Below are 23642 nucleotides of genomic sequence, written 5' to 3'. Positions count from 1 at the left end.
ACAAATGAAGCAGCGCAGCCCCGATCCCACCAGAGCGATACTGCCCTCGGTAAATACCCAATTGCAAGTCACCTCATCTATGGGGATAAACGCTAGTTCATGCAATTACATGTGGAAGAGGAATGCTCTTTTTTTGCACAGACTCAGACTTAACAATGAACACATTTGTTCACAAATAAGACCTCCAGTTGCTCAGTTTAAGATTCCATATGCTGTTCCTGCTGATAATGAGATATTACAGATTATGAGATAAACCAACTTGTCATTCTGATTCAAAAAGGTAAGCTTATAAATCCATGGAAATCCCTTTTGAATACAAGAGAAAGGGCTTAGCATTAGTATAAGTTTGTTCAACAGTCAATAAAATCTAGAACCAATAAGGAAAAGGGGGGATAAACAAAAGATTTATATTCCAGCAAGAAAATGAGACAGTGTTACAAAAATCAGCTGGTGACTTGTCCTGTGCTGGGAAGCTGTTTGGTTGTATAAACACTCAGAACCGCCTGGGCAGTCCTGTGTCTATTGACAGCACCACATACAGCTTATCAGTCACACACGAGGGGCAAATTCATCCTCAGAACACGGAGCACGTGTACGGGAACGTGTGTGATGTTTAACAACTGCTTTCTTTGTGAACAAAGGGAGGAAGCGTTCCAGTACCCAAGAGCACATTGTCTTTATTTCCTCAATAATTTAAGTAGAGCTGCTTTTCATTTATTCCTGAAATATGTTTGTATCTGCATTAGATGCTGTAGTGGTGCTCTCTGGATGTGTGTCATTATGACAAGCACAAGCCTCTCCAGTCCTGTAATGATAGCAGGGCTGCCAGGAAATCACAGTGCATTCAGGACCTGGGAAAACAGAAAATCCTCACCAGAAGCAATTTAAGGGATGAAGGAGGTTTAATGATGGAAAAAGGAAAAGACTGATATAAATGGGAGCTAGAGAATAGGAAATATGAATAATTTGGGATGAGCAGAGGAAGGAAGCAATCAAGAAATGAGGCCTTTATCGGACAAACTTTGACTTGAGGTTGTCTGCATCAAGAATGAGTGCTCTGAGGGACTGAAGACCCAAGCACAGGTGAAGAAACCCAGGACTGGCACTGCTGATAACAGTGCGTGGAGTAATTACCAGTTAATGTAATTTTTCAAAAGAAAACATGCAGGTTTCCTGAGAGAGAAGGAGAATTTCAGGTAAAACTTGCCAAGTAGACCTAGTGTCTCTGCTGACAGTCCAGACCAGGCCCTTGCTTTATTGATTGCTCTCTCTGGTTTCTTTGATCAATGCAACACAAATCTGAGCTCAGGCCCAGCACTGGCCGTGTGCACTCCTAGAACACAAACCATTTCTGTTCAGCTTTTCTTCCTCCACAAAAGCTTATTTCAGTTGGCTCAGTGTTTGACAACAATTAACTCTGGGAGGAGGGAATGGAGACCATGTAATTTTTCAACAAACTGCAAAACTACAGTCTAAAAAAATAATATGCCTCTGCTTTCAGTTAAAATGCACATACACAGAGAGCATGATTTTGCAGGTGTTTCTGATTTAAGCCACACTTATTTGCTGTTTGCTGCTTTCTCCCACCCCTTTAGTAAGCAAATGACAAGCTAAAGTCTTGCTATGATACAAAACATACCCACCACAAAAGCATGAGCCAGGGCATCAGATCTGCTGCTCCCCAGCTTCAGAGCCCAGAAACACCATCCCTTGGGATGCCCTAAGATGTACAGGGGTCGGGTGCATCCCTGGCTGAGCCTGGAAACACACTGTGGTCAGGAAGGGCTTGCGCCGCTTCCACTATTAATTCACATAGAGATGGCATTTGCATCTCCTGATAAACTCCCAGCCTGCTACGCAGCCCAAAGAGGAAAGAATGACCTTGTATCCATAGGGAACTGGCTGCTTGTGAGTTCCTTCTCCCCTTCCAGGCAGCTGCTAGCTAGCTAGGGAGCTAAGAGCATGGGAGCCCTGTAATTGTGGCTTGCAATTAAGAGATGCCCAGCAGCTGGGATACACCTTGGATAATTTCCACAGCTGGCAAAGGCTAGATACACATTGACCACTGGTGGTTTTATACACCTTGCAAAGGTCATGCTGAAGACAACCAGTTGCATTTACCTCAGAGGAAAGCAAAAATAATGCAGCTGAAGTCGAGGTAGCAAAAAGATGCAATGTCAGTAATGTATTTGCCTTTTTCCTTAATGAGACTACCTCTATGGACAGGTAAAAAGTGGCCCCAGAGAAAGAATCTTACCAACCAAACCTCTATCATTCCAATATGTTATCAGTCCCAAACAAACTCTTCAAGTCAAGCTCAGGGACAGATTGTTGTGACTTACTTACATTCTTTTATAAGAACAAAGAACTTCTTTTTAATTAAAATGTTCCCAAGATATTTCTTATTATTATTAGAGAAAAGAGGCTGAACCAGCAAGAAGTCTGCGCTTTACAGGGAAGGTATTTGCTCCCAGGGACTCTGATTGCTTGTGGCAAAAATTCCCACAGGTCCAAAAACATTTTTTAAAATGTTCTCCATCAACCCCATGAGAGCTCTGGTCCCAGCCCATCACCGGTCATGTCTGAAAGCTCAGTGATGGGCAAGTCCTGCTGAATGAAGGCTTATACCTTCGCTTGGATCTGAGTCACCTTCCGACAGGTTGCTCTATATGGTACCAAAAGCATCCCTGTGTATTATGCACATTCATTCCCAGCTGGAATTGTCTTATTGTGTTGAAAATACACAATAATGACATTAATAATTTGTCCTACAACACACACTGGCAGCAGCATTGCTGTGGAAATGGTACTTCAACACTTGGCATGTTAAGTTTCAGCTGTGCAAATAAAAGTAATTGAAAATATTTTAAAAACTGACACTGGTATTACAAAGCATATCTAAATTGTCTCTGAAGGGCGGTCCTGGGACAGGTAAACCTATGCACACAGTGAGCTGACGGTCATATCCTCCAGAGCAAGCTCTGGCACACCAGCACACTTGGCGTGTCAGTGCAATGTCAAACATAACTTCAGCAGCTGTCTTCAGCAGTAATTCTGCCAGAGACACACAGGTGGACCGGGGGTGAGAGTGAAGGTGTGGTGTTCAGTGCTGCATCACGACAGTCAGCCAGAACAAAGCTCTTCTCATGCACATGTGTGTATACAAGGCGATTTCATATACACATAGATAGATACAGATAGATTTTGTATTACCTTGTGGGGATGAAAGGAGCCTCTTTTTAAAAACTCCATCGCTGGATGCTATGAGGCAATATTACAGCAAATTTTACTAGGAAAAACTCCTCAAATTCTTTTCAAAGGATCCATAAACTTATTCCTCCCACCATTTAACTTGTTACTAAGCAAGAGAAAAAAACCCCACCCACTCTAATCCAGCACAGCTCTTGCACACCCATCTGTATATTTTGCTCATAATACTCAGTACTGTTGAATTAAAACACAGGTTTAATCCGTAACTTACAAGTTATTCCCAGAATGGAAACAGTTGTGTGGACTTCCTTGGGTTTCAGAATAGATCCTTCACAGAAATGCCACGGTCCATCAATTAAGAAAAGCTAAAAGTAATCAGTCACCCACAGTTGATTGGATTTAGCAGTTGGTGAATGCTTTTTTATTCTTGGATCAACTACACCCACTTCCAAAGCTGACTGAAAATTTTCGATCTCTTTCACCTGCTCAGGATGAAAACCCAGCTCCAAAACTAATCGCCTCCAAAACCCTGGCTAAGTCAAAAGTAGCTCTTAGCAGGATTCAGCCTGGTGTGAAGACAAAAGCAGGTGAAAAGTGGAGCAACACCTAAGAAAAGTTTCTAGACATCAGTTTTTGAAGGCAGTAACACTTAGGAAAGCAGTAATCTTGGACACTGGAAGAGTGGAGATGTTGCCTGCAAATATTCAGTCACTGCTGCTGGCTTAGGCTCGACTCCCTACCTCACCTGGCACAGTAAGAAGCCACCACGGAACTGCACACGGTGTGAAACGGCGTCATCGTGGGTGAATCTTCAAAAACTTGAAACAACAGAATCTGTGCTGCTGGTACTCCTGGAAAAAAAAAAAAACAACCAGTTTATTAGGTTGCTTTCCCCTCTGTGAGCAATCAGCAAAGTCAGCAAAAGACCCTGAATCCTGGCTCTGCTCTTCCCACAGCTCCTTCAGGCAAGTCTGAGCCATTGCTGCCTGCTTGGACTGTTGGATAACTGGGAGCGTGTCTTGTCCATGTGCACCTGCCCAAGCCTGAAACTTCTCTAATGGCAGAGGGGGCTGTTTAGTTTTCCATTTTTTTCCTCCACCTGTGGATACTAGAGAACAAAAGTTGGTGAATGACACATAGATGTCCTGCCTCTTCAACAACCATGGTGGAGCACTCAGAGAGTCTGCAAAGATGACAAAAAAGGTCTCCGAGGACACCGTGTTGCAATCCTAACCATTTGGCCAAACAAAATCCATCTGCCATCATAATATGAACTGAAAACAAAGCTGACAAAGAGAGGAGTTGCAGGACTCCACAGAAACCTTCCTGTCTGTTGTTGGATACCATTATTTTGTGTTGTTAAATATGCACTTCAAATATTTGCATGAGTAATGGCCACATTAAAAAATACAATAGGCAAAAAGACCAACCTGAATGTGCTATCGCTACTTGAGCCATTGCCAAAATACACTTTAAAGTCTACATTCTGGTGAAAAATATAAATAAAAATTATCTTAAAGTTTCGGGTAGCTAAGGACTAGATCCTTAAGCTGATGCAAACCAGGGCAGTCCCAGTGAAATCCGCTCATACCACCTGCAGGACCAGATCAATTCATTTATCCTTATTTTCTTATTATTGCCAGTGTCACCTTTCCTAGGCCTTTCACATTACACTGCTCCAATCAACCCAGCAGCCTCTTAAGTGTGCAGGAACATCATCATTCAATTTTAACCTCGCATTTTTTTCCAAGGGAATTTTAACAAATTTTTCAAAAAGGTGAAAGTAAATGCTCTTTAATACTTGTCGTATATTGTGAATCTGCTGGCTGGAAAGTCCCAGGTAAGCTCTCAGACACAGATTCATCAGCTAAGCAGATGAGCCAGGCACTCCCCTGCTTCCCTGGGGATTCTCATGCTGAATTTTTAAGTGTTGAGCTTCCAGGTGATCCCTTTGGCACGTGGCAATGAGATGGCACCAACCTCCATAGCACTTCTGAAAATTTGAGGCCAGAGTTTTTAAGGGACTTTAGAATTTAAACCTACTGAAAACTCTCTCTCTGATGCCCGCTCACCTCCCAGATGTTTGCATTTTCAAAGCATGTATGACTTGGCCGGCCACAGCTACTGAACAGCCTAAATGCTGATGCTGTCCCAGAGCTAATGACCTTCCCCCAGCCTTCAAAGGAGCAGAGGCTCAGAGAGCATCTCCCAGGATGAGGGACACCCACCCATCCCTCACTTGCTGGAGGACTCTCTTGTACCTTTGACCCTGCTCAGGCCAGGCTGACAGGAGGCCCGGGTCAGACCACTGGTTGCTGGTGAGACAGAGGGCAAGACACCACCATTTGTGAAAGCCACCACCCCAGTAATGCTGTTCTCACAGCATTACTCTCTGTGTCCTCTCTGAAAGACTAATTGTGAAGGCTGAGAGAGGCAGGAACCAAGAAGGGCCTGCAGGGCAGGACCTGCCTCTGGCAGCTCTCACGGAGACTGGCTCAGGGCAGAGTCTGCAGCAGGCTCCAAGGCGTGAGAGGCACCAGAGCAGCACAGCAGGTCCCTCCATGGCTTTCCAACCTCTCTGAGCTTACGTGCCTTCTTGCTGTGACAGTCTGCTTCTGAAAAATCCCTCCCCCAGGCGAAGATGATGAAGATGTTTTGAGAGCTTCGTCAGCAAGACATTTAATGCAAGGCTGAAAATCCAACCGGGAAGCAGGAGCTCGTTACGTGAGCTGCTGCACCCCTCCGCTAAGCCGCTCCACAGCATCGTTAAAAAGTTGGCAGTAGGCACCTACCTGCACCTGTAATTGCCTAACAGCCCTAGACTGCCTAGCCCTGAGATTTTAGTTACTGACCCCAGGGGAGGCCAGTTACCTTGGCAGAAATGGTAAGGTGAGGTGAGCAGGGTTCCTTACCATCGTTTTGTTCTGCTGACCAGCGTGGGCTTTTTATTTTAAAGACAGTCTTCAAAAAATGAATACCAAAATGCCTCAGCCCATTTAATTCATTACAAGATTTTATAGAACAGAATAATGAGTCACTTCAAGAGCACTATAAACCCAAGGATTTCATTATCTTTTGTTGGTCTAGTTACAGGCTAGTAATCCACAGCAGATTACTGCAATATAATTGCCCTACATATATGTGTATACGTATAAAAGTAAGTTAGTGTAGCATATTCCTGTAGCTACTCTCTCCATCCACCCACGGAGAATACATTTTACTAAGATGATTGGAATGGAATGCTTTAGGTTTTCATTTTATTTTTTAAAGAAAACATCTACATATTCATGTAACTCTCTCAGAGGCTCCTGTAAACAAACAATTATGTTCAGGGCCACTGCCAGAAATAAGATATGTCAGAGGTCTGTAACCCATTCAACAGAGAATCAGTCGATGGCCCAAGGGTACTTCCTTGCAAGGGAAAGGGTAAAATAACTGAGGTCAAGGCCTCGAACGCAGCTCTAGGTTTAATCATGTTGTTGATTTAGAGCATAACACGCTTTTTTTTTTTTCTTCCCAATTGTCAAAACCCATTTTGTTTTTCTTAACATGTCTAGAATGGCCCCAAAGTCTCTAGATAAACCATGCCTGTTCCTCAAGCTACTCCATGCTCAGCCCATGGGCAGCTATGTACGTTGTCACTGAGATGCAAATACATAGGCTTTACATGCAACTGGAATCACTTCCCTCAAGTTACTGTAAAAATACGTGGAAGGAGTGGGGGGCAGAGAAAGAACAAATGTCTTTTTGGTAAGAAAAAGTTTCAGTAAAATCCATATACTTGGAAGAAAATGAAACCATTGGTGTAAAAAGTTGATAGGAGGATTGCGTAGCTTTGGAAGCTAAATGGGAAAAAGAGCAGAGAATCAGAAAGAGAAGGGAGAGTACCCAAGTGTTCAATCCTCACTGGACATTTTGAAACTGTTGTTTCTTAAGAAGATGTACAGGTTTTGCTTTCATTTCACAATAAAACTAAATCATTCACAAAACTTTTTCTTTGTGTGTGTTTCCAGCGACGACACGTTCTTTCTTAATACACCTACCGGCTGAATAAAGGCACCAGAGAGACACCCTGTTGGCTGGTTTGCTCTCTCAAGTACAAAAGGACACAGTGAATTTGCTTTTAAAATACAATAAACCCAGTGCCGTTGGCAGGACTTTCTTGGAACCAGCGCTGTACGATACGGTTCTGCTGGCTTCACTGGAAACTTTCCCAAGAAGAATTTGGTTCAAAATGTTTCTCAAATAGGCAAGTCAAAAGCTTAACCAGATTTCTAGAAGAGCCAGCATCCCTTCTGCGGTATCTCTTAACTGTGTACACACATAATCCAGGTAGTTAAAGTGCCAGAAAGCCTGTATATCCTAAACTAAGCAGCACTATTGTAAAGAAGCAAGGGTTAAGGATATTACACCGCTGGCGCTCACACTGCGCAGCACGCGCCCACGCGTGTGTTACCATGACACAGCAATACCCTTTACACAATATCCACTCTTGGTCTCTGCCTTGGAGCCCTTGTCACAGAAATCGTCCCTCTGCCATTTCCTGCTGCTCCCGACACTCTCATGCCTCTGGTTTGCATTTCATCACTCAGCTTCTCCCACCCTCCTGCTCCTTTCACCTTCTCCCTCTCTGGGCACGGCCCACCAACCCACGCCAACGCAGCCCACAAGCAGAGCAGCAAGTGCAGTAAGTCAGCAGCAAGGTCACGGTTCCCACAGGACAGGCGAAACTCTGGCCCAAAGGAAGCTGCGAAACCTGTAGGATTTCTGCCAAGGTGATGTCTGGCCTCAGGCAAGGTCCAGACAGCAGGAGGCAGAGAAGGGAAACTATTCCCAGCCGATCCCAGGAGTGCAAATGAAACGTTATGATCCTGCAGGTTCTTCTCAGGCGCGGTGCCCATGGATACTACCTGGTCTCCAAGGAAAAATCCTTGATATCGTTTACAAGGTCAGCCTGACTCGAGCATCCTTCCCACATCACAAATATTTAGCACACCACGCAATCCGGGATGGTACAAGAACGTGCTTTAAGGTACACGCGGCAGTTACACAGTTCGAATGAACTTCGGGAGTGCGCTCCTGTGAAATCTGCTGAAAAGAATTAATCCCTGTGGAGCAAACACCAGGACTATCACTCCAAGTTCTGTAGTCGTACCCATTGTGGATAAACACCAAAGAGAAAATCATGCAATAATTAGAAATAGTCCATTTCAGGTTTGTACAGCAACTACTTTATTATTTTCAAATGCAAATGTTTGCATCGTTTACTATTTTACAATTTTACAAACTAGGTATAAAAGACCATAAATAAATGACATAAGTTATGTGTACCTAAAATTCATGAAGGGAGAAAAAAATTACAAATTAAAACAAAATAGAAAAATCTCTATATCTAACCCAGAGACCGTTCAAATGCACGAACCAAGAAATGCTGTTAGATTTTTTCAGTATGAACTAAATTATAGTATGCCTCATACATTCTAATTTTAACCACAGTCCTTGCATATTCCAACATACTTGCAGTGATACAAAAAAATAAATGCACTCTCTTTTTATTTGTCTGATTAGTATTTCAGATTTTTTTTTTCTGGTTATGAAAATGTCACATAAAAGAAAAATACTGCTTTTTAAGTCCTGTTTACTGGTTACTAACCAGCCTTTTGTATTTTATACATCTATATTTTTAATACATAAGATCCATCACAAAATTAGTACAGCAAGAAACCCAGACAAACATCGACCAGTGGTGTGTGAGCAAGATGATTCCATACTGAGCAGAGGCGTACCACGCGGGGCAGCCCCGGCAATGGCCTCTCCCCTCACGGGAAGCAGCGCCGCGGCACTCGCTTTCCCTCTGCCCCCGGCCTGTCCGGAGCAGCCGCCGCGGGCAGCCCACGCCGGCCAGCGCCATTGGCACCTCCTGGCACCCCAACCACCCTGCCTGGCCTCTGCTGGCTGCGCGCCTGCCCTCGCTTCCCTTCCACCGACCTGCAGCTCCTCCGCCACAGCAGGCAGAGTCACGGTTAACGAGGGGCTCGGAGGGTCAGTGAGGAGGGAAAAGAGGAGGCAGCAGGAGCAACTCTGGGACACCACTTTACAGCTCTGGTCAAGGCTGCGCATCCAGGTTCCCCCATGTCTGCTGGAGCAACCCCGGTCCCCTGGCAGGTTGCTGTGCTGCAGCGGGTACCACGGCACCAGCCCCGGCGTCCAGGACGTGAGCAGGGAGCATCACCTGCCCCACTCCAAATACCCAGTGGCCGTACGGTCCCTGGGCTCTAGCGCACAGCTCTGCTCCAACCAGCTCACATGACATTAGCAGTGAATTCTCCAGACACAGAAAGCTTTTCTAGGTAGCACCAGTGAGTCACAGCATTGCTCCTTGGCCCAGGGAACAGGGCCTTCCACGGCACTGCACCAGCTCTTCATCACCCACACCAGGAACAGGACACATTTCACAACTCTCTTGCTAACTACTGTAACCTTACAGGTCTTGTTGCATTTTCGTTCCTTAACTGTGCTGGGAGCAAATTAAGTGTTTTGATTATTACGTTACAAGTTTTCACAGCTTGCTTCTGTGAATGGAAGAACTGCATATATTTTTTCGCATTCAACAACTGTTTAAAATCCTATTTTTGCACATAAAAAAAGGCTACTTAAGAATTCAGGTCAGGGTTATCAGTGGATGGATATGCAGGTGTTGCCTTCATCATCTTGCCATTGAGAAACTGGTTGATCTTGATCATGAACAGGGCATTAGTACGAATAAACACCACTTATGAAAATCTTTAGCACCCTTATGGATCCTGTAATCCACAACTCCAAAATTAACTTGAAATTGCCCCTCTTTCAGACTGAAGAACTGCTCATTAAGGTTAGTGTGGCAGCTAAAAAATACACTTATAGATACAGAAATTTAAACATTTCTTAATGTGTGTGTTCTTGCTGCCATTGCAGACACAAGCTATCGGCCTGCTCTCATATGACAGGGGACTCCTGCGCTTCCAGAGATGTTTTCGGCACATTCACAGGCAGTTCTAGACACGAGGTGACTCACACACAAACACACGCACACAAGCACACATACGCACCGTTCAGAGGAGATAATAATCCACTATCCATTCAATGAAAAAAAATATATTTATATCACTGCAATGGCACGTTTTGTGTAAAATGTGACTTCAGCAACGTCTATAGGCAGCTCACAGGAACTGGGTTCTTTGCTGTGGTACCTGGCCTGGCGTCCATGGTAAGACGTGTAGTGCTCCGTCACCTGCATTCGTCTGAGATGCAGCAGTGATAGACAGGGGGATGAAGAGAGAAAATAACAAAATATATAAATAAAACCAAAGGTAGGAAGAGAAAGCAGAAGGGGAGGAAAAAAAAAATCCAGAAGTCTTCAGGGCTTTGACACAGTACATTCCTCACGTGACAACTGGGTGCTGAGTCTTAACAAGTTAGTTACCTCCCAATGAAGAAAAAAAATGGAGTGTGTGGCACAGAAAAAAAAAAAAAGGAAAAAGTAGAAGTCACGCTGTCTTCAGGGACCGATGACTGTTCAGTGTGTGTTTTCCAGAATCAGCGCTAGGGAAGACGTAACTGTGGATCCAGAAGGCTTCGTGTCTAGTCTAAATTCCTCCATGGTCAATACGATCAACAGGACGGGCTATGAGGCCGGGAAAGCAAAATCTAATTTCCCTGCACAAAAAGAAAACACAAATATATTAAGCACATGCTACAAGACAGACACGCACCCCTGCCCAAATGGCCCCTCTCAGATGTCCCAGCAGAAGCACTGCTATAGGTAGCCAGCCCCTCCTTGGCTGGCGCAACTGCTGATTCACATCAAAGGAAAAGGCCTGAACTCATCTCTGCCCTGGTGAAGAGGTGATAGGGCAGCAGGTTCATGGAATTAAACCTCTCCCCAGAGAGGGGAGAAGGATTTCCAAAAGGACAGAGGAGGAAATAGGCAGAGATGCAATTCTCACACAAAAGGGTGGCCGAACGGCAAACGCAGGAGGCTGCAGCACTTGGCCACGCTCTCGCTGGCTCATTTGGCTGTCTTGAGCCAGCGAGACAAATATAACCAGCACTTCTCAAAGGGTGAGAACCTTTTGCCTTCTTTGTCCCCTTTCTTTCCCTCACATGATTTCAAAATCTTGCTTCCATGACATATCTTATAAACAGATACGTAATATACATATATACACCTATGTGCCACCTATTTTTTTTTTAATCTGCTCTCCTCCAGCTAAAATTGCATTCAAGTGGGAGCCCCCTCACTGGCCATACTTTATCACAGGGAACACAGCCACCAATGGCAGTTCTGAAAACCTGGTGTCTGAGCTGCCTTCACAGTTTTCATTCTATAGGGACACAGTTTTTCATTTTGTGTGGAAAATAGTGTTTTGAATTACCGTCACTAGACTCCAAAAAAGCAATTTTACAAACTGACCAGAAAATGGAGTGTATTTTGTTTTTACGTAAAAAGACAATCTCAACAGACTGCAACAGATTTACAGCAACGGGAAACTCAAAGTATCTCTGCACTTAAGAAGTATAAGAATTTTTGCTGTGGAAAGTGCAAGTGGCAGATCTTTAAAATGAGTAACCACTTCTTATGTTGCCTGGCAAAAGGACATTAAAACATGCTGATTTAAGTAGTTTTTTAAAAGAAATCTTAAATTTCTTGAAATGGGAAAGCTTTTTTAAGTAATATTGCAGAACAGTTTTTACTAAGCTGTCATGACTTGACAGGATCCAAATTTAGCATCCCATGTTCTGAACAAGTTGTTTTCTGAGAAAGCTGGGGGTGAGGGAGAGTTGGTTAAAATCAGCAAGTTACTGCTAAAAGTGACAAAAAGTGATGTAAGCGATAATACAGTAAGTGTGACTTGTCCAACTGAGTGAGATGGTTTGGATTTAGAATAAATGTAATTATTTTAAAAATCTGACACATAAAGCCACTAAATCATTCCTGAATTTGCTGTCAGGTGAGGAGTGGGACCAAAATATCATAGACCAAAGAACCAGTCTTTGCACCATCAAAATATAAATCTCACCTTTCTGACATTTTGCCTGGCACAGCTGAAAGGCAATGTCTGTTCTAGAGGGTGTGTCATGAAAATCCTCCTCTTACCCAGCACAGCATAAGTGGGCCTGAACCTGCCTCTTTCTTAAGGTCATCTCATCACTTTGGTCCTGAAAGGACTTTAAAAGGAATCTAATTTATATACTCTGTTTAAAAAGAGTAATAAAAGCTTTAATATAAATCAAATTCAAGCCTGAAAGAGTTCAGAGCTTTACTGGATAAAGCTTTATCTGATGTGACCTAATGAGGACAACCACATTCCTGTAGCAGTCACCTCCACCTAGCAACCCAGGGGATGCCTTCACTCACTCAGCTTCCCATCCGTTTCTCAGAGGAGTTAGGAGGGCAGCTTTTCAAGCAGGTCATGCTCCATCTTGTTTGCCATACTTGCAGAGGAGCACTTAGAGCTTAGCCATGTACCCTACACCTGGCACTCACACCCACAGTGGCCTCGGTAATCCAGCCTATGGGGCTGGTTTCAAAAGTGAATTTGGTTCCCACAGCTGACAAGACTGGATCACTGTGTCTGAAGCATAACACTGCTGCATAACATAGAGCTATCAGCATGCCCGACACCCAAACTGGGCAAAACCAGGAAGGCTGCATGCACACCCCATTTCCTTCTGCTCCCCCTCCCATAAAACCACTGACACAGCAACTGAGACTCATATTTCTAAAACACAAATATTGGTTCTACTGTTGTTCATGACAGGGCAGGAAAAGTCCTTGATTCTTCCTGGTGCATTTATGAGTATCTGTATTTTACAAGGTTATTCTTACTTTCTATGGGATCCATATGTGTGGGTTTTTCCACTAAAAAAATAAGGGCATCCTTACTGCTCTCAGTGCAAAGCAGGGTCAAGCTCTTAGCACTGACCTGAGTGAGCCCTAAGACGTACTCCTACCCCTTGTCTGCACATCCTAACACACGACAGCTTGAGAGCAAGCCCAGGTTTTGAAACAGCGCAATTTTCACTGTCATCAAATAGAGCAACCAATGGGGAACACCAAGCAATTAGTCTGGGAAAACAGCGCAGGTTCTCACAGACCAGCTGGGAACCCCAAATAATACATACCACAGCCTTTCCCCCCCACCCAACAGTGATGAAATCCTAGCACAGTTTAAGAAATAAAGCACCATGAACACTGTACTTCCACTGACCTTCTCCATGTGGCAGAGGGATCACTTCTTGAAAGAGAAAAGAAGTCTGAAAGCTTCACACAGCCACGATTGTCACAGCTGACTACTGGCAAGATGTTCACAAAATGTCTTTAAGTGGTAGGCTTCAGCATGGCACAACAACAGCCAATAATCTCCCCAGAAGTCCAGTTTTGCCCAGTAATCCACCAGGTGGGTCATTTCATGTCTCAAGCCCATAAACGGGTAGATCACTAATCAGCAGGCACTGATTAGCCAAATGATATTCTCACTGAGGTTTCTGCAAGGTATTAGTGATGCATCAAGTCTGCAAAAAACATCCTAGGGCAGATTCTTCATTCCAGTGAAAGATACACAACGGTGGTTTCACCCACAAATAAAACACTATGGTTGTAATCCTACGGGATATAGGGAGAAGGAAAGTAATTTTGTTTTTCTTTTTTAAGCACAGTATCTGGCAGCAAACACAGCATCAAAACTTGAATGTGACTTTATATTTATACAGATACATGTATTTTACATATCGTTGATCAATAGAGAAGTATGTTCCAAGAAACAACTTGTTCCAGGTCTGGTTTAGAATAACGGCTTGTCATTTCTGGAGGCCCCCTCCCAACACACACGCTCGGTTTCCACAATCTGTACATCAAGCAATGCTGCAGATCTTTATTTCGACAGGCGAGGAGACGAAGTAAAAAAGTGCAGTTCTTCAATTAAAGTGCATGGATGAGGTAAACTAATTTCAAGAGTTTTGAGTTTATTCAGTACTGGCTCAGACGGGAACCATCCTGCCATGCATCTGTTGCATTTGGGTGCGCATTGCTTGAACACTGCTCAAGATCTTGTTCTGGTGCGCGATGGCAGTGATCCCGATCCGTGCCAGGTCACTGTGGAAAGCAAGAGAAGAAGCAGGTGGCTGAGAACCGTGGATCAGATGCTGGTGCAGACAGAAATATTAAGAGTCAACTGCAAGCAACATAGCAAGAGCAAGGCAGATGTACAGAAATGTTTAATTAAATAAGTGAAGGCATTGTGGAGGCATTTTAAAGTTATCCTCCATCCAAATGAAAGGCATTCCATTCCTTTAATGAGTGTAATGATATGCAGCACAAAGCAAAAGAGGCTGATTAAATCCAGATTTACCAGGTTTTTTGTTATATCGCTGAGTACTTACTCCTGGTTCATATGCACCACAGCCTCTAGGGTGGTATAGCCAGCAGCTGTGAAGTTATCCTTGTATCGCTCCATTTTAATGGCCTGGAGCCAGTCACTGACAGAAATGACCGCCGAGAACTCAGGAGAGCTGGGATCCAGCAGGGCTGTGCTGGGTCTGGATGCCAAACAGTGAAAGGACAGAGAAATGGTGTCAGCTAGACCATGAATTGCAAACCAAAGTTTGGTCTCTGCAACAATTATTCTCAAGGATTAGGGAAAGCAGGGGCAAGACGCTGCACCCAGTCAAACTGGTGGCTCTCTGCAAGCAACAGCGATCAATGCAAGAAACTTAACAAAAGGCAAAGTAATAGGCCAGTTTGAATGAATTTGACCTTAGGTTTCTATTTTTGCTTTCAGATCTAATTTGAACCACAATGCCACTTACAATTTCCACCTCAGATGCAACCAAGTTCATAGAAAATGGGTTTACTTCAAAAAACAAAGAAGATGGCAATGCTGGAAGGCGTTCAGCCTACCGGGTCTGTATCGCACCGGCAGCAGCACGAGACCTTGCCAATCCCGCATGTGTCAGACCTCAGCTCAGCAACTACAGAAACACCACTGAAGTATGCCCAAACGAACTGGGAACTCACAACCTGCCAGACTGGTTTGGAGGGCGGGTTCAGAGAAGTCCTGTTTCTAGCCAGGTTTGCAGGCAAGCTCAGTGCATTCAATCAAACTCAGGACAGCAGGGAGTTAATCCCCTCTTTAATCAATCCATTCCTGACCGGCAGGTGTGCCAGGAGTGGTGGGAATCATGTCAGCTTTGATCTTTGTTTGCACTGTGGAATGTGCTTCTCATTTTCCCTCGCACAGATTTGTGAATAATTATTTTTACAAAATATACTTCTCTTATTAAATCTCATTTATTATTTCATGTATATTGTAAATCACAGTTTCACAAACCATTATAAATTACTACTATCTATCTAACCAAAACAAGTATGATTTAGCAATTTATCTGAAAATGCACATCATCAAAGATCAGGTGTGCAACAGCATAGTTACGTTTTGCCTAAGGTACTGAGCACATGCTGGTAATACTTGGTACAACTCTTTTACTGTACTATCTAATACCAGACCAATGATGGCCACCTAATTATATACAATTATGCTTAATGTATAAAGTCATATAATATATTAATAATGTTATATGTATATTTGAAATTCATATTCCAAAGAGAAGAAAAATAAATGTCTATAAATAGCCATGAACATGAAATGACCTTGAATAGGCTATTAACTTTTGTAAAATCTATATATTTTCAAAGAGCACCTGTAAACTGGAAAGAAAGCAAAATGGCGGAGTTGATACTGTGATTCTCAGATCAAATTATCACAGCAGATCATATTGTGATTCTCACCATGTAAATTATTTAAGCCTCAAGGGTGGATACATTTTTGCCAGGCTACCAATGCAATCAGGGCAATCTGGAAGACACATGGCAATAGTGGCCTCACAGGGTTAATACTCCCTCTTCTGATAATGTACATTACAAGCAAGAGTCACAAAGGGATCTACAAGTTTAAAAACGAAAATAGCTTTTTCCAGGATATTGTTCTGTTGCAGGCTGAAGCAGAACCTCTGTTACCGCTTCACTGACTCAAGAAACTTAATTTTGTATTGCCCAAAGCATATTTTTATACCTTCCCTTCCTCTGAAAAATATTTTCCCATTATCTTCCTCTTGTTTCTTTTAAGCTTTTTTCCATATTTGCTGTAAGCAAATTTACCTGACAAAGCAAAGGCATTCGAAAAAAATAGAACAAGCCTGGTGTAAATTAGTAAAGCTCCTATTACTTCAGCAGTGTTTCACCAGCTTAAACAAACTGCTGATCTGTCCCAACAAAGATATTTTGGTTTTACCCTACAACTCTGGGAGTTTCCTTCCTACTGCGCTTCTTTTGCACGTACCAGGTATACCATGCTTAGCAAACAAAACAAAACACAAATGCAACGTGGGATCGGTGGAGACATGAAACTGGCTTTCCACAAAATTAAATTCAAATTCACAGAAGAATTAATCCACGCCTTCCCAATGCCCGCAAGGCGTTGGCTGTAATGCCATAATGCTCATTTGCAAATCCTACACAAATCTAGGGTTTATAAAACTTGATGATGTACTTTTCCTGCAGAAAACATCACTCCTGTTAGCTGCACTGCATTAAGGCTACCCGTTCAAGCCCTTTCACTAGGGGGGAGAGGGAAAAGATGCAGCAAACTTTGTCTTGAAACAGAGCTTGCCTGCATCAGAACTTTTTCAGGATATGCTTAAGACTGTGCTATAAACCTGGTCAGCGTTGATGTGATACAGCAACAGCTCTGCTCATTCGATTTCCCTTCTCACAGAGCTGGGAGAGTCTGGGGTGCCCAGCGGGGTTCAGCACTGTGCCAGCACGACCCTTCTGCTCTCTCGCACGGTGCAATGTCTGCTGTGCAGTCTGGCTCTGCAGAGCTACACAGCACATTTTAATCCCAGCACAGAGGTTTAGGTGACTTGCAGCTTTGCCTGTCACCTCCGCTGTGCTCCCTCGTACATCACCATTACAAAAGCACAGCTGACCTGGAGCTCTCGCTGCCTGTCCTCTTCAGGCTGTTGGGGTTGCGGATGAGTTTGTCCAGCATGTTGACGATCTGTCCAAATTTAGGCCTGTCACTGCGTTCCTTCTGCCAGCAGTCTAACATCAGCTGATGGAGAGCAATGGGGCAGTCCATCGGGGGTGGCAGCCGATACCCTTCTTCAATGGCTTTAATAACCTATAAATGGCACAATTAGGAAGACATTAGAGAACATCAGACACTACTCACATCTACCAGCTGAGTATCATTTATCCTAGGGCGATCCAAAGTATGGAAACAAATCCACAATTAAGTGAAACAACGTGGAAAATTGCACTCAGACTCAGGCAGTTGGTGGTCTCAGAACTGTCATTTCTCCTCAGCAACCCAAAACTAAAAGGGTACAGCATCCAAAGCGGACATCAGATACAGCAGAGCAATGTATCGCAAAAGAGCATATGGGATACAGGGATGGCAAAATAGCCCAGGTTAGAATTGAGCAACTATCCTTGTTGGACAGGGGGCTGGAAAAGCAACAGCTCTACAGCAAATTTTTAATATCTGTCAGTTTTGGGTGCGATATGTTGAAGAAGAAATCTTCCCCACCATTTTTAGGGTTCAGCAGATCACCCCCTCCTCCCTCTCCTCCTGGGCTAGCTCATCTCTGTCAGTAATACAGGCCTTGTAGAGAACCTGTTCTCTCACCACTGTGTGCTCTGAACCAAGAAATACAGACATGGGAACCCTTTTGTTCAGCTTCATCAAGAAAGTTACAGAAGTCCAACACAGCAGCTTAAGTATGCATTTCATATTTAATAGAAACCAGAAAAACTCACAAGGTGAAGTCATTTCAAAACCTCCAAAAAGTGTTCCAGAGCTCAGTACTCTGACAGCTTCTTAGCTCTCTCAGGAGAACAGGATGTGACCAGGACTCAATTCTGATATGACAGTGACATGACCCAGAAGCCTTCAGATCTTAATTAAACGATACGACTTCGCTGGCAAGATTCACCATGAGACTAGAGACTAGGGAGTGCACAGAGGCTGAATTGCACTAAATACCCTTGTTCTGGCCTTGTCCAATTAGTGGCTAAAATCCACTGGGAGGACAGGGCGAGGGATATGCTTGCACTATTAGTAGCTATTCAGTGACCACAAACAAAGTGGCTCTCACTACTGCAGAAAGTATGAAGATCCTTTTGATTTCTCTTGATTCAACAGATGCTGAGAATAATTTGAAATCCACTTCTGCTTTGTTGTGAAAGGCACTGCTCTCACCATAGTTAAGAGGAAAAAAATGGTATGTCTATGCCATGTACTAAAATGAGGATGCAAAGCCAGTAATATTTGCTTTCACTGTCCTGTTCAAGCCAGCTTTTCGACACGGTCCAGCACTGCACATTAGCAGTGTACACCAGCCTACCGGGCTAGCTCTGCGCGTGTTGCGTTGAGCTGCACTGTGCTGTGTAGACAGGCCTGATATAACTGAGACACATCTGGTGTTTTATTTTCTTGCTAAGTCTTGATGACTTCCTGTTAGCAAAGGAAGGCAAGACTGGGTGCCAGAAGACATTTCACTTCAGAAGGAAATTAAAATTATATCCCCCGTGTAGATTAAATGCCATCCGCATCTAGATACTCTTTGAAAACGTTCAGCTCTACATAAGCAAGCAGATGACTTGTAAAATGACTTAACCACTCCCATGACCATATATTCAGATTAACATTTTCTTCTTCCTTTATATGTTTGTAAATCCCCTGGGAAAAGAATTATGGATAATCTATGCCTCATTTTCTCTGGGATTTTTTTTTTCATTTAATAAAAATTCTATTAGCAAAAGCTCTTATTAGCATTATTATTAAATACTCTTCTGGAATAGCAGCCATTGTGCATGCTCCCTCTTGGAATACAATAAAGTAGTCCAGATGGTACGGTTAAACAGGACATGCATAATTTAAGAATGGTCATTTAGGAAAGCTGCTTTTTAATGTCCTCGAGGGGCAGCTATGCTATTGTCACAAGGATGCTCTGACTGATAATCAGAACTGGATTTCATATGTGTCGTTTTAGATATCCTACAAGAAATAAAATCATCTGGAAGAATTACAAGCATACTGGGGCTTGAAGAATTAACTACTAATAGGAAGCCCCATTAAATTCAAGTGGTTTTTCTTAAAGACTTTCAATAAATTTGAGACTTAATATTAACATTCAACTCTTCCCTCTCTTGACAGTATTACGATCTGACAGTTTAAATATATTCGGTTCCCTTTCCTCCATTCTTCTTTCTTACTTTAATTGCTTGTAATATTCTCCCCAAAATTAAAAAAAAAAAAAAAAAAAAAAAAAAAAAAGAAAGGAAAAAATATACATGCACAAGTTATAGACCCTAACTTAAGTCTATTCCCTGACCACAGACCAGGCTTGAAGTATTCAAGGAAGTCTTAGTTCCGGAGAGGTTCCCTGAGAAAATAGGAATCTACCACACATTATATCCTTTTAAAAGCCTGGAGTAAATGTCTTATAAACATACAGCAATTGACACAGAAACACATCAGCAGACATCTAAGAAGAAAGATAAAGGCACAGGTGAAAAGGGAAAGAAAAGGAAGAGGAAGCTCAGGAGACTCACATCTTGATTGGACATATCCCAGTAAGGTCTCTCTCCGTAGGACATCACTTCCCACATGACGATGCCATAGCTCCACACATCACTAGCCGATGTAAATTTACGGTAGGCAATCGCCTCTGGTGCAGTCCACCTGATGGGGATCTTGCCACCCTGTCACAAATAAAAGAAAGCACAGGCTAGTGAGTCGCTGACCCAGTAATGTGCGTGGCTGACACTGCTCTACGCTGCCATTAAAAATACAAAATGGTTTTCTGTACACAATTCCAGAATCCTTCTTAAAAAGGCATCCACTTTCTCTTTTTCTTGCCATAAAACTGTCAGATCCAACCAAGAGGCAATGCTGCCCATCTGTTTTCTTTAGTCACAAGGAGGCGAACCAGTAAATTGTTAAATGTATTTTTACCAGCCCTCTAAGAGGTCTCTGCTTCGGGCTATGCTGAAGCATGAGAACAAGCCAGGGGTTTTACAAAGTATATATTAGAGATTTAGTTGACAAAACAAATAAGTACATGCTGTTAATTACTATTTCCTTGCATGCCTGTCTGACCTGTTTGGCCTGTTTCAGAAAAATGGGATTATAAACGTTTTGCTTTTCAAAAAGGTAAAATAAAGAGAGGATAAACTGGAAGATTTTTTAATACTGTGGTGTTTCCCATGGGCAATATCCCAACTCCTACCAGAGATGTGAGAAGGCAAGCAAGCCTCTGGGCTCTCCCAGTCCCTGTGGGAGAAGTTCAACACCAGACCATGGTACAAGGCTGCTTTTGATACCTGTTGAAGAGAGCTGCCTCTTGTTACAGTACTTCTTAAACAAATAAAAACACTTGGGCATCTGATTTGGGCCACTAAGGTCCTGCACTGTTTCAAAAGGAACTCACTCCATCCTGTTTATCTGATTTTGCCTTAGCTGAGTGATCCCAGGCCAGAGATTTCTCCTTTTGTTTATGCTAATATGCAAGGTGTTTTTAATTGAGCTTTTGGTTTCCTGCAGTTCCATCTGGGGAACGACTTAAGCTGAACAAAGGTTTTAGGGTTTTTTCATTTGCTTTTATGCTTTTTTGATTAATTTTGGTAGGTTTTTTCTCAGCAATCTTCCAGATAGTTTTATACACAACTGAGTGCGACATGTGCATACTTAATGGTTTATTGTTTTAATCTCTCTCTCAAGTGTTTAATATTGTTCCAAAAACAAGTGAAATCAAAAGGGGTCCTTCTCCTGACTTCTTTGGCCTTTGCATCAGGCCCTTTGTGAATCAGTTTGTAGCAGTATGTGCCTTGTGAGGCTATAGGATGCTTTCACTTCAATGAGTTATACTACTAACGGGGAGCAGAACGCACCGTTCTCTTAAAAAGGGATGCTTTAAAAATTGCATTCTATTGCATCGTCTCTGGTTATGAAAAAGCTCTACTCCTCCTTTCAGACACAGATGCATGGACACAGTTGTCATTCTAAAAATTGTCAATAAGCTCTTTTTATTTAGCTGCTTGAGTACAGTGGAGTTCATCCAAATTTTCCTGATCCTTCATTGCTGATACCAAATGAAGACAATACACTGTAATGCAAATGTCACTGATTCCCTGTAGTTTACTCTTGAGAGTAAACATAACACTGTATCTCCACTCACTGAATTCAGAGAGAAGCTTTTCAACCATTTCTGCCTTGCCCTTGTGTGTTTGTCTAAACTCTGACTTCCCTGAATACAGCTTTTCAGATGTCTGCTTCTGCTTCTTCCACTTGCCACCCTTATGAGTAAGAAATACCAAGGCTGGCCAGCATTTAATACTACATGAGTCTACCCTTCCCTGTAATGAACTCTGAATCCATTAAAGGATGAGTGTTGGGATTAAACTGCAAAATCTGAGTGCTGCAAACAAACTCTGCACTAGGGAGAACAGATGGAGAATGGCAGATATTTAAAAATGAAGAAAATAAGCAATTAAAAAAGGAGACTTTATAAACTCTGACTTTTTTTTCTTCATGCGCATGTTAATTACAGCAGTATTAGTACAAAGACTGGTAATGGTCAGGATGTTGTCTTGTGGCCAGTACTTGCATTAGTGCTATTCCACATGTAGCACATTAAAATGGCTTTAGCAAAATTAGTTAACTGTGGGATGTTGAAATACAGATAAAATAGGAAAGAAACAAAAAATGGGAACACAGGCCTCACACTTTTCCCAGTCCAAATTACTTAGGTCAAGTATATGACTAGCTTTGTGATGGGCAAAAGTGGATTTATCTTTTTTTTTTTCTTTGGTGGCATATCCACACTTGCTGAATCAAACATCAGTGGGACTAGCCACTTGCAAATACTTATGCATTTCTGTAGATATAAGAAGGAATAGAAGCCCAGGCTCTAATTTCTGGCATCAGATTCCTGTCACGTGCTCTAGCACACTGAAGGAACCAGAGGAATACATGGGTCACATCCTCAGAGAAGAAATACTGATGTAGGCACTGATGTAGCAGTAACACTACATCAATTTATACTAGCTATGGAGTCTGGGCCAACGTTTATTTTTAGGTTGTGATATAGATTTTCACTTGTGACTGAGATTATTTTAAAACAAACCATTGTTACTTCCCACACAGTCAGACAAAACCAGTATGTAGGCAAGAAAACACACTGGACATTTTCTTTCCCTCCTTACCCGTGTGGTATAAGCTGCTTCAGGGTCATCTTCCAGGACACGGGACATGCCAAAGTCAGACACTTTGCAGACCAAGTTGCTGTTGACCAGTATGTTTCGAGCAGCTAGATCCCGATGCACATAGCTCATGTCGGACAGGTACTTCATTCCTGAGCCAATGCCACGAAGCATCCCCACCAACTGGATGACTGTAAATCTGCCATCGTTCTTCTGCACATGGGGAAAGGAAGAAAATCACAGAGCATTAAGCTAAAAGCTACATTATTGCCATTGCTGAAATTGGCAAAAAGCATACCTCTGGATTCCCATCTTCTCTCAAATAAAATGCTATGTTATTTCCTCACTCTCCTGACTAGTGTCTATAATTGACCAGTAAAGTACAAATCCAGAGGTTCTGTCACAGCTTCCAGTGATGCAGTATCCAGTTTGCAATGAATCTGGTTTTAACGAGACTATAGCATTGTGATGCTTTCAAAAATGGAGCAAACCAGAACTGTTCCCTTTAAACATGGATTATTTAAGACTGCTATTTTAAACATTACATTTATTCTAAATCCTTCCACTTTACATTTATTCTGGTTTTTGATAGGAGCAACACCAGAAAACAGAATTTCCCAAGTACAAACATAGTTTCTTTTAAAATGCTGAATTTTCAGTATCTTTCTGCAAAAAAGAACCAGAATGAAAACCAGAAAATGTTTCCCAGTATAAAATCTCCTTAGCTTATTATGAAGAAATCACCTACCCTGAGGAAGGCATCCAAGGAGCCATTCTCCATGTACTCAGTTATGATCATTACCGGTTTACCTAGAGTTCGCAGAAAGAAAAACACAATTCCTTGATGAACACCGATGTTAATGGGATAAAAATGGGTTGTACATGATTTTACTGCCAAGACACCTGGCTTACACAATCTGATTTAATTTGAAAAGCACCAAGTTTATGCCTCAGCTGTGGGGAGCAAGAGAAGAAATTCTATAGGACAGAAACATTTAAAGGGCCCCATCTGGAAGGTTAACCCTTTGGTTGACTCATTGACAAGGTCTTTAACTAAAGTGGCTCCTGTTCTCTAAGGAATATATGAATTGATAATTGAGAGCTAAGAAACAAAGATCTGTTCAAACTT

The 23642-nt window shown here is 42.6% G+C and overlaps 1 protein-coding gene across 3 annotated transcripts in view; it reads right to left on the bottom strand.

Annotated features, from left to right (window-relative positions):
• Positions 1 to 13748: 13748 nt before the first annotated feature.
• EPHA4 (EPH receptor A4) overlaps positions 13749 to 23642 on the bottom strand; it is a 102500-nt gene continuing 92606 nt past the window's right edge. The window contains exons 11-17 of one of the 3 annotated variants that reach the window (XM_068407101.1): positions 23262 to 23323; positions 22517 to 22726; positions 19865 to 20014; positions 17236 to 17429; positions 15717 to 15725; positions 14632 to 14781; positions 13749 to 14344 (exon numbers count right to left, since the gene is read on the bottom strand). In XM_068407101.1, coding sequence (XP_068263202.1) covers positions 14230 to 14344; positions 14632 to 14781; positions 15717 to 15725; positions 17236 to 17429; positions 19865 to 20014; positions 22517 to 22726; positions 23262 to 23323 — 890 coding nt within the window. In that variant the 3' untranslated portion in view covers positions 13749 to 14229. Of the gene's footprint in view, positions 14345 to 14631; positions 14788 to 15716; positions 15726 to 17235; positions 17430 to 19864; positions 20015 to 22516; positions 22727 to 23261; positions 23324 to 23642 lie in introns of all 3 variants that reach the window. The other 2 variants (XM_068407102.1, XM_068407100.1) reach the window with 2 other exon arrangements.

This window comes from Nyctibius grandis, chromosome 8 (assembly GCF_013368605.1).
Source record: "Nyctibius grandis isolate bNycGra1 chromosome 8, bNycGra1.pri, whole genome shotgun sequence".
Classification (NCBI taxonomy): Eukaryota; Metazoa; Chordata; class Aves; order Nyctibiiformes; family Nyctibiidae; genus Nyctibius; species Nyctibius grandis.
The sequence above is the reverse complement of the archived record's forward strand: the minus strand, read 5'-3'. Positions and strand labels throughout refer to the sequence as shown.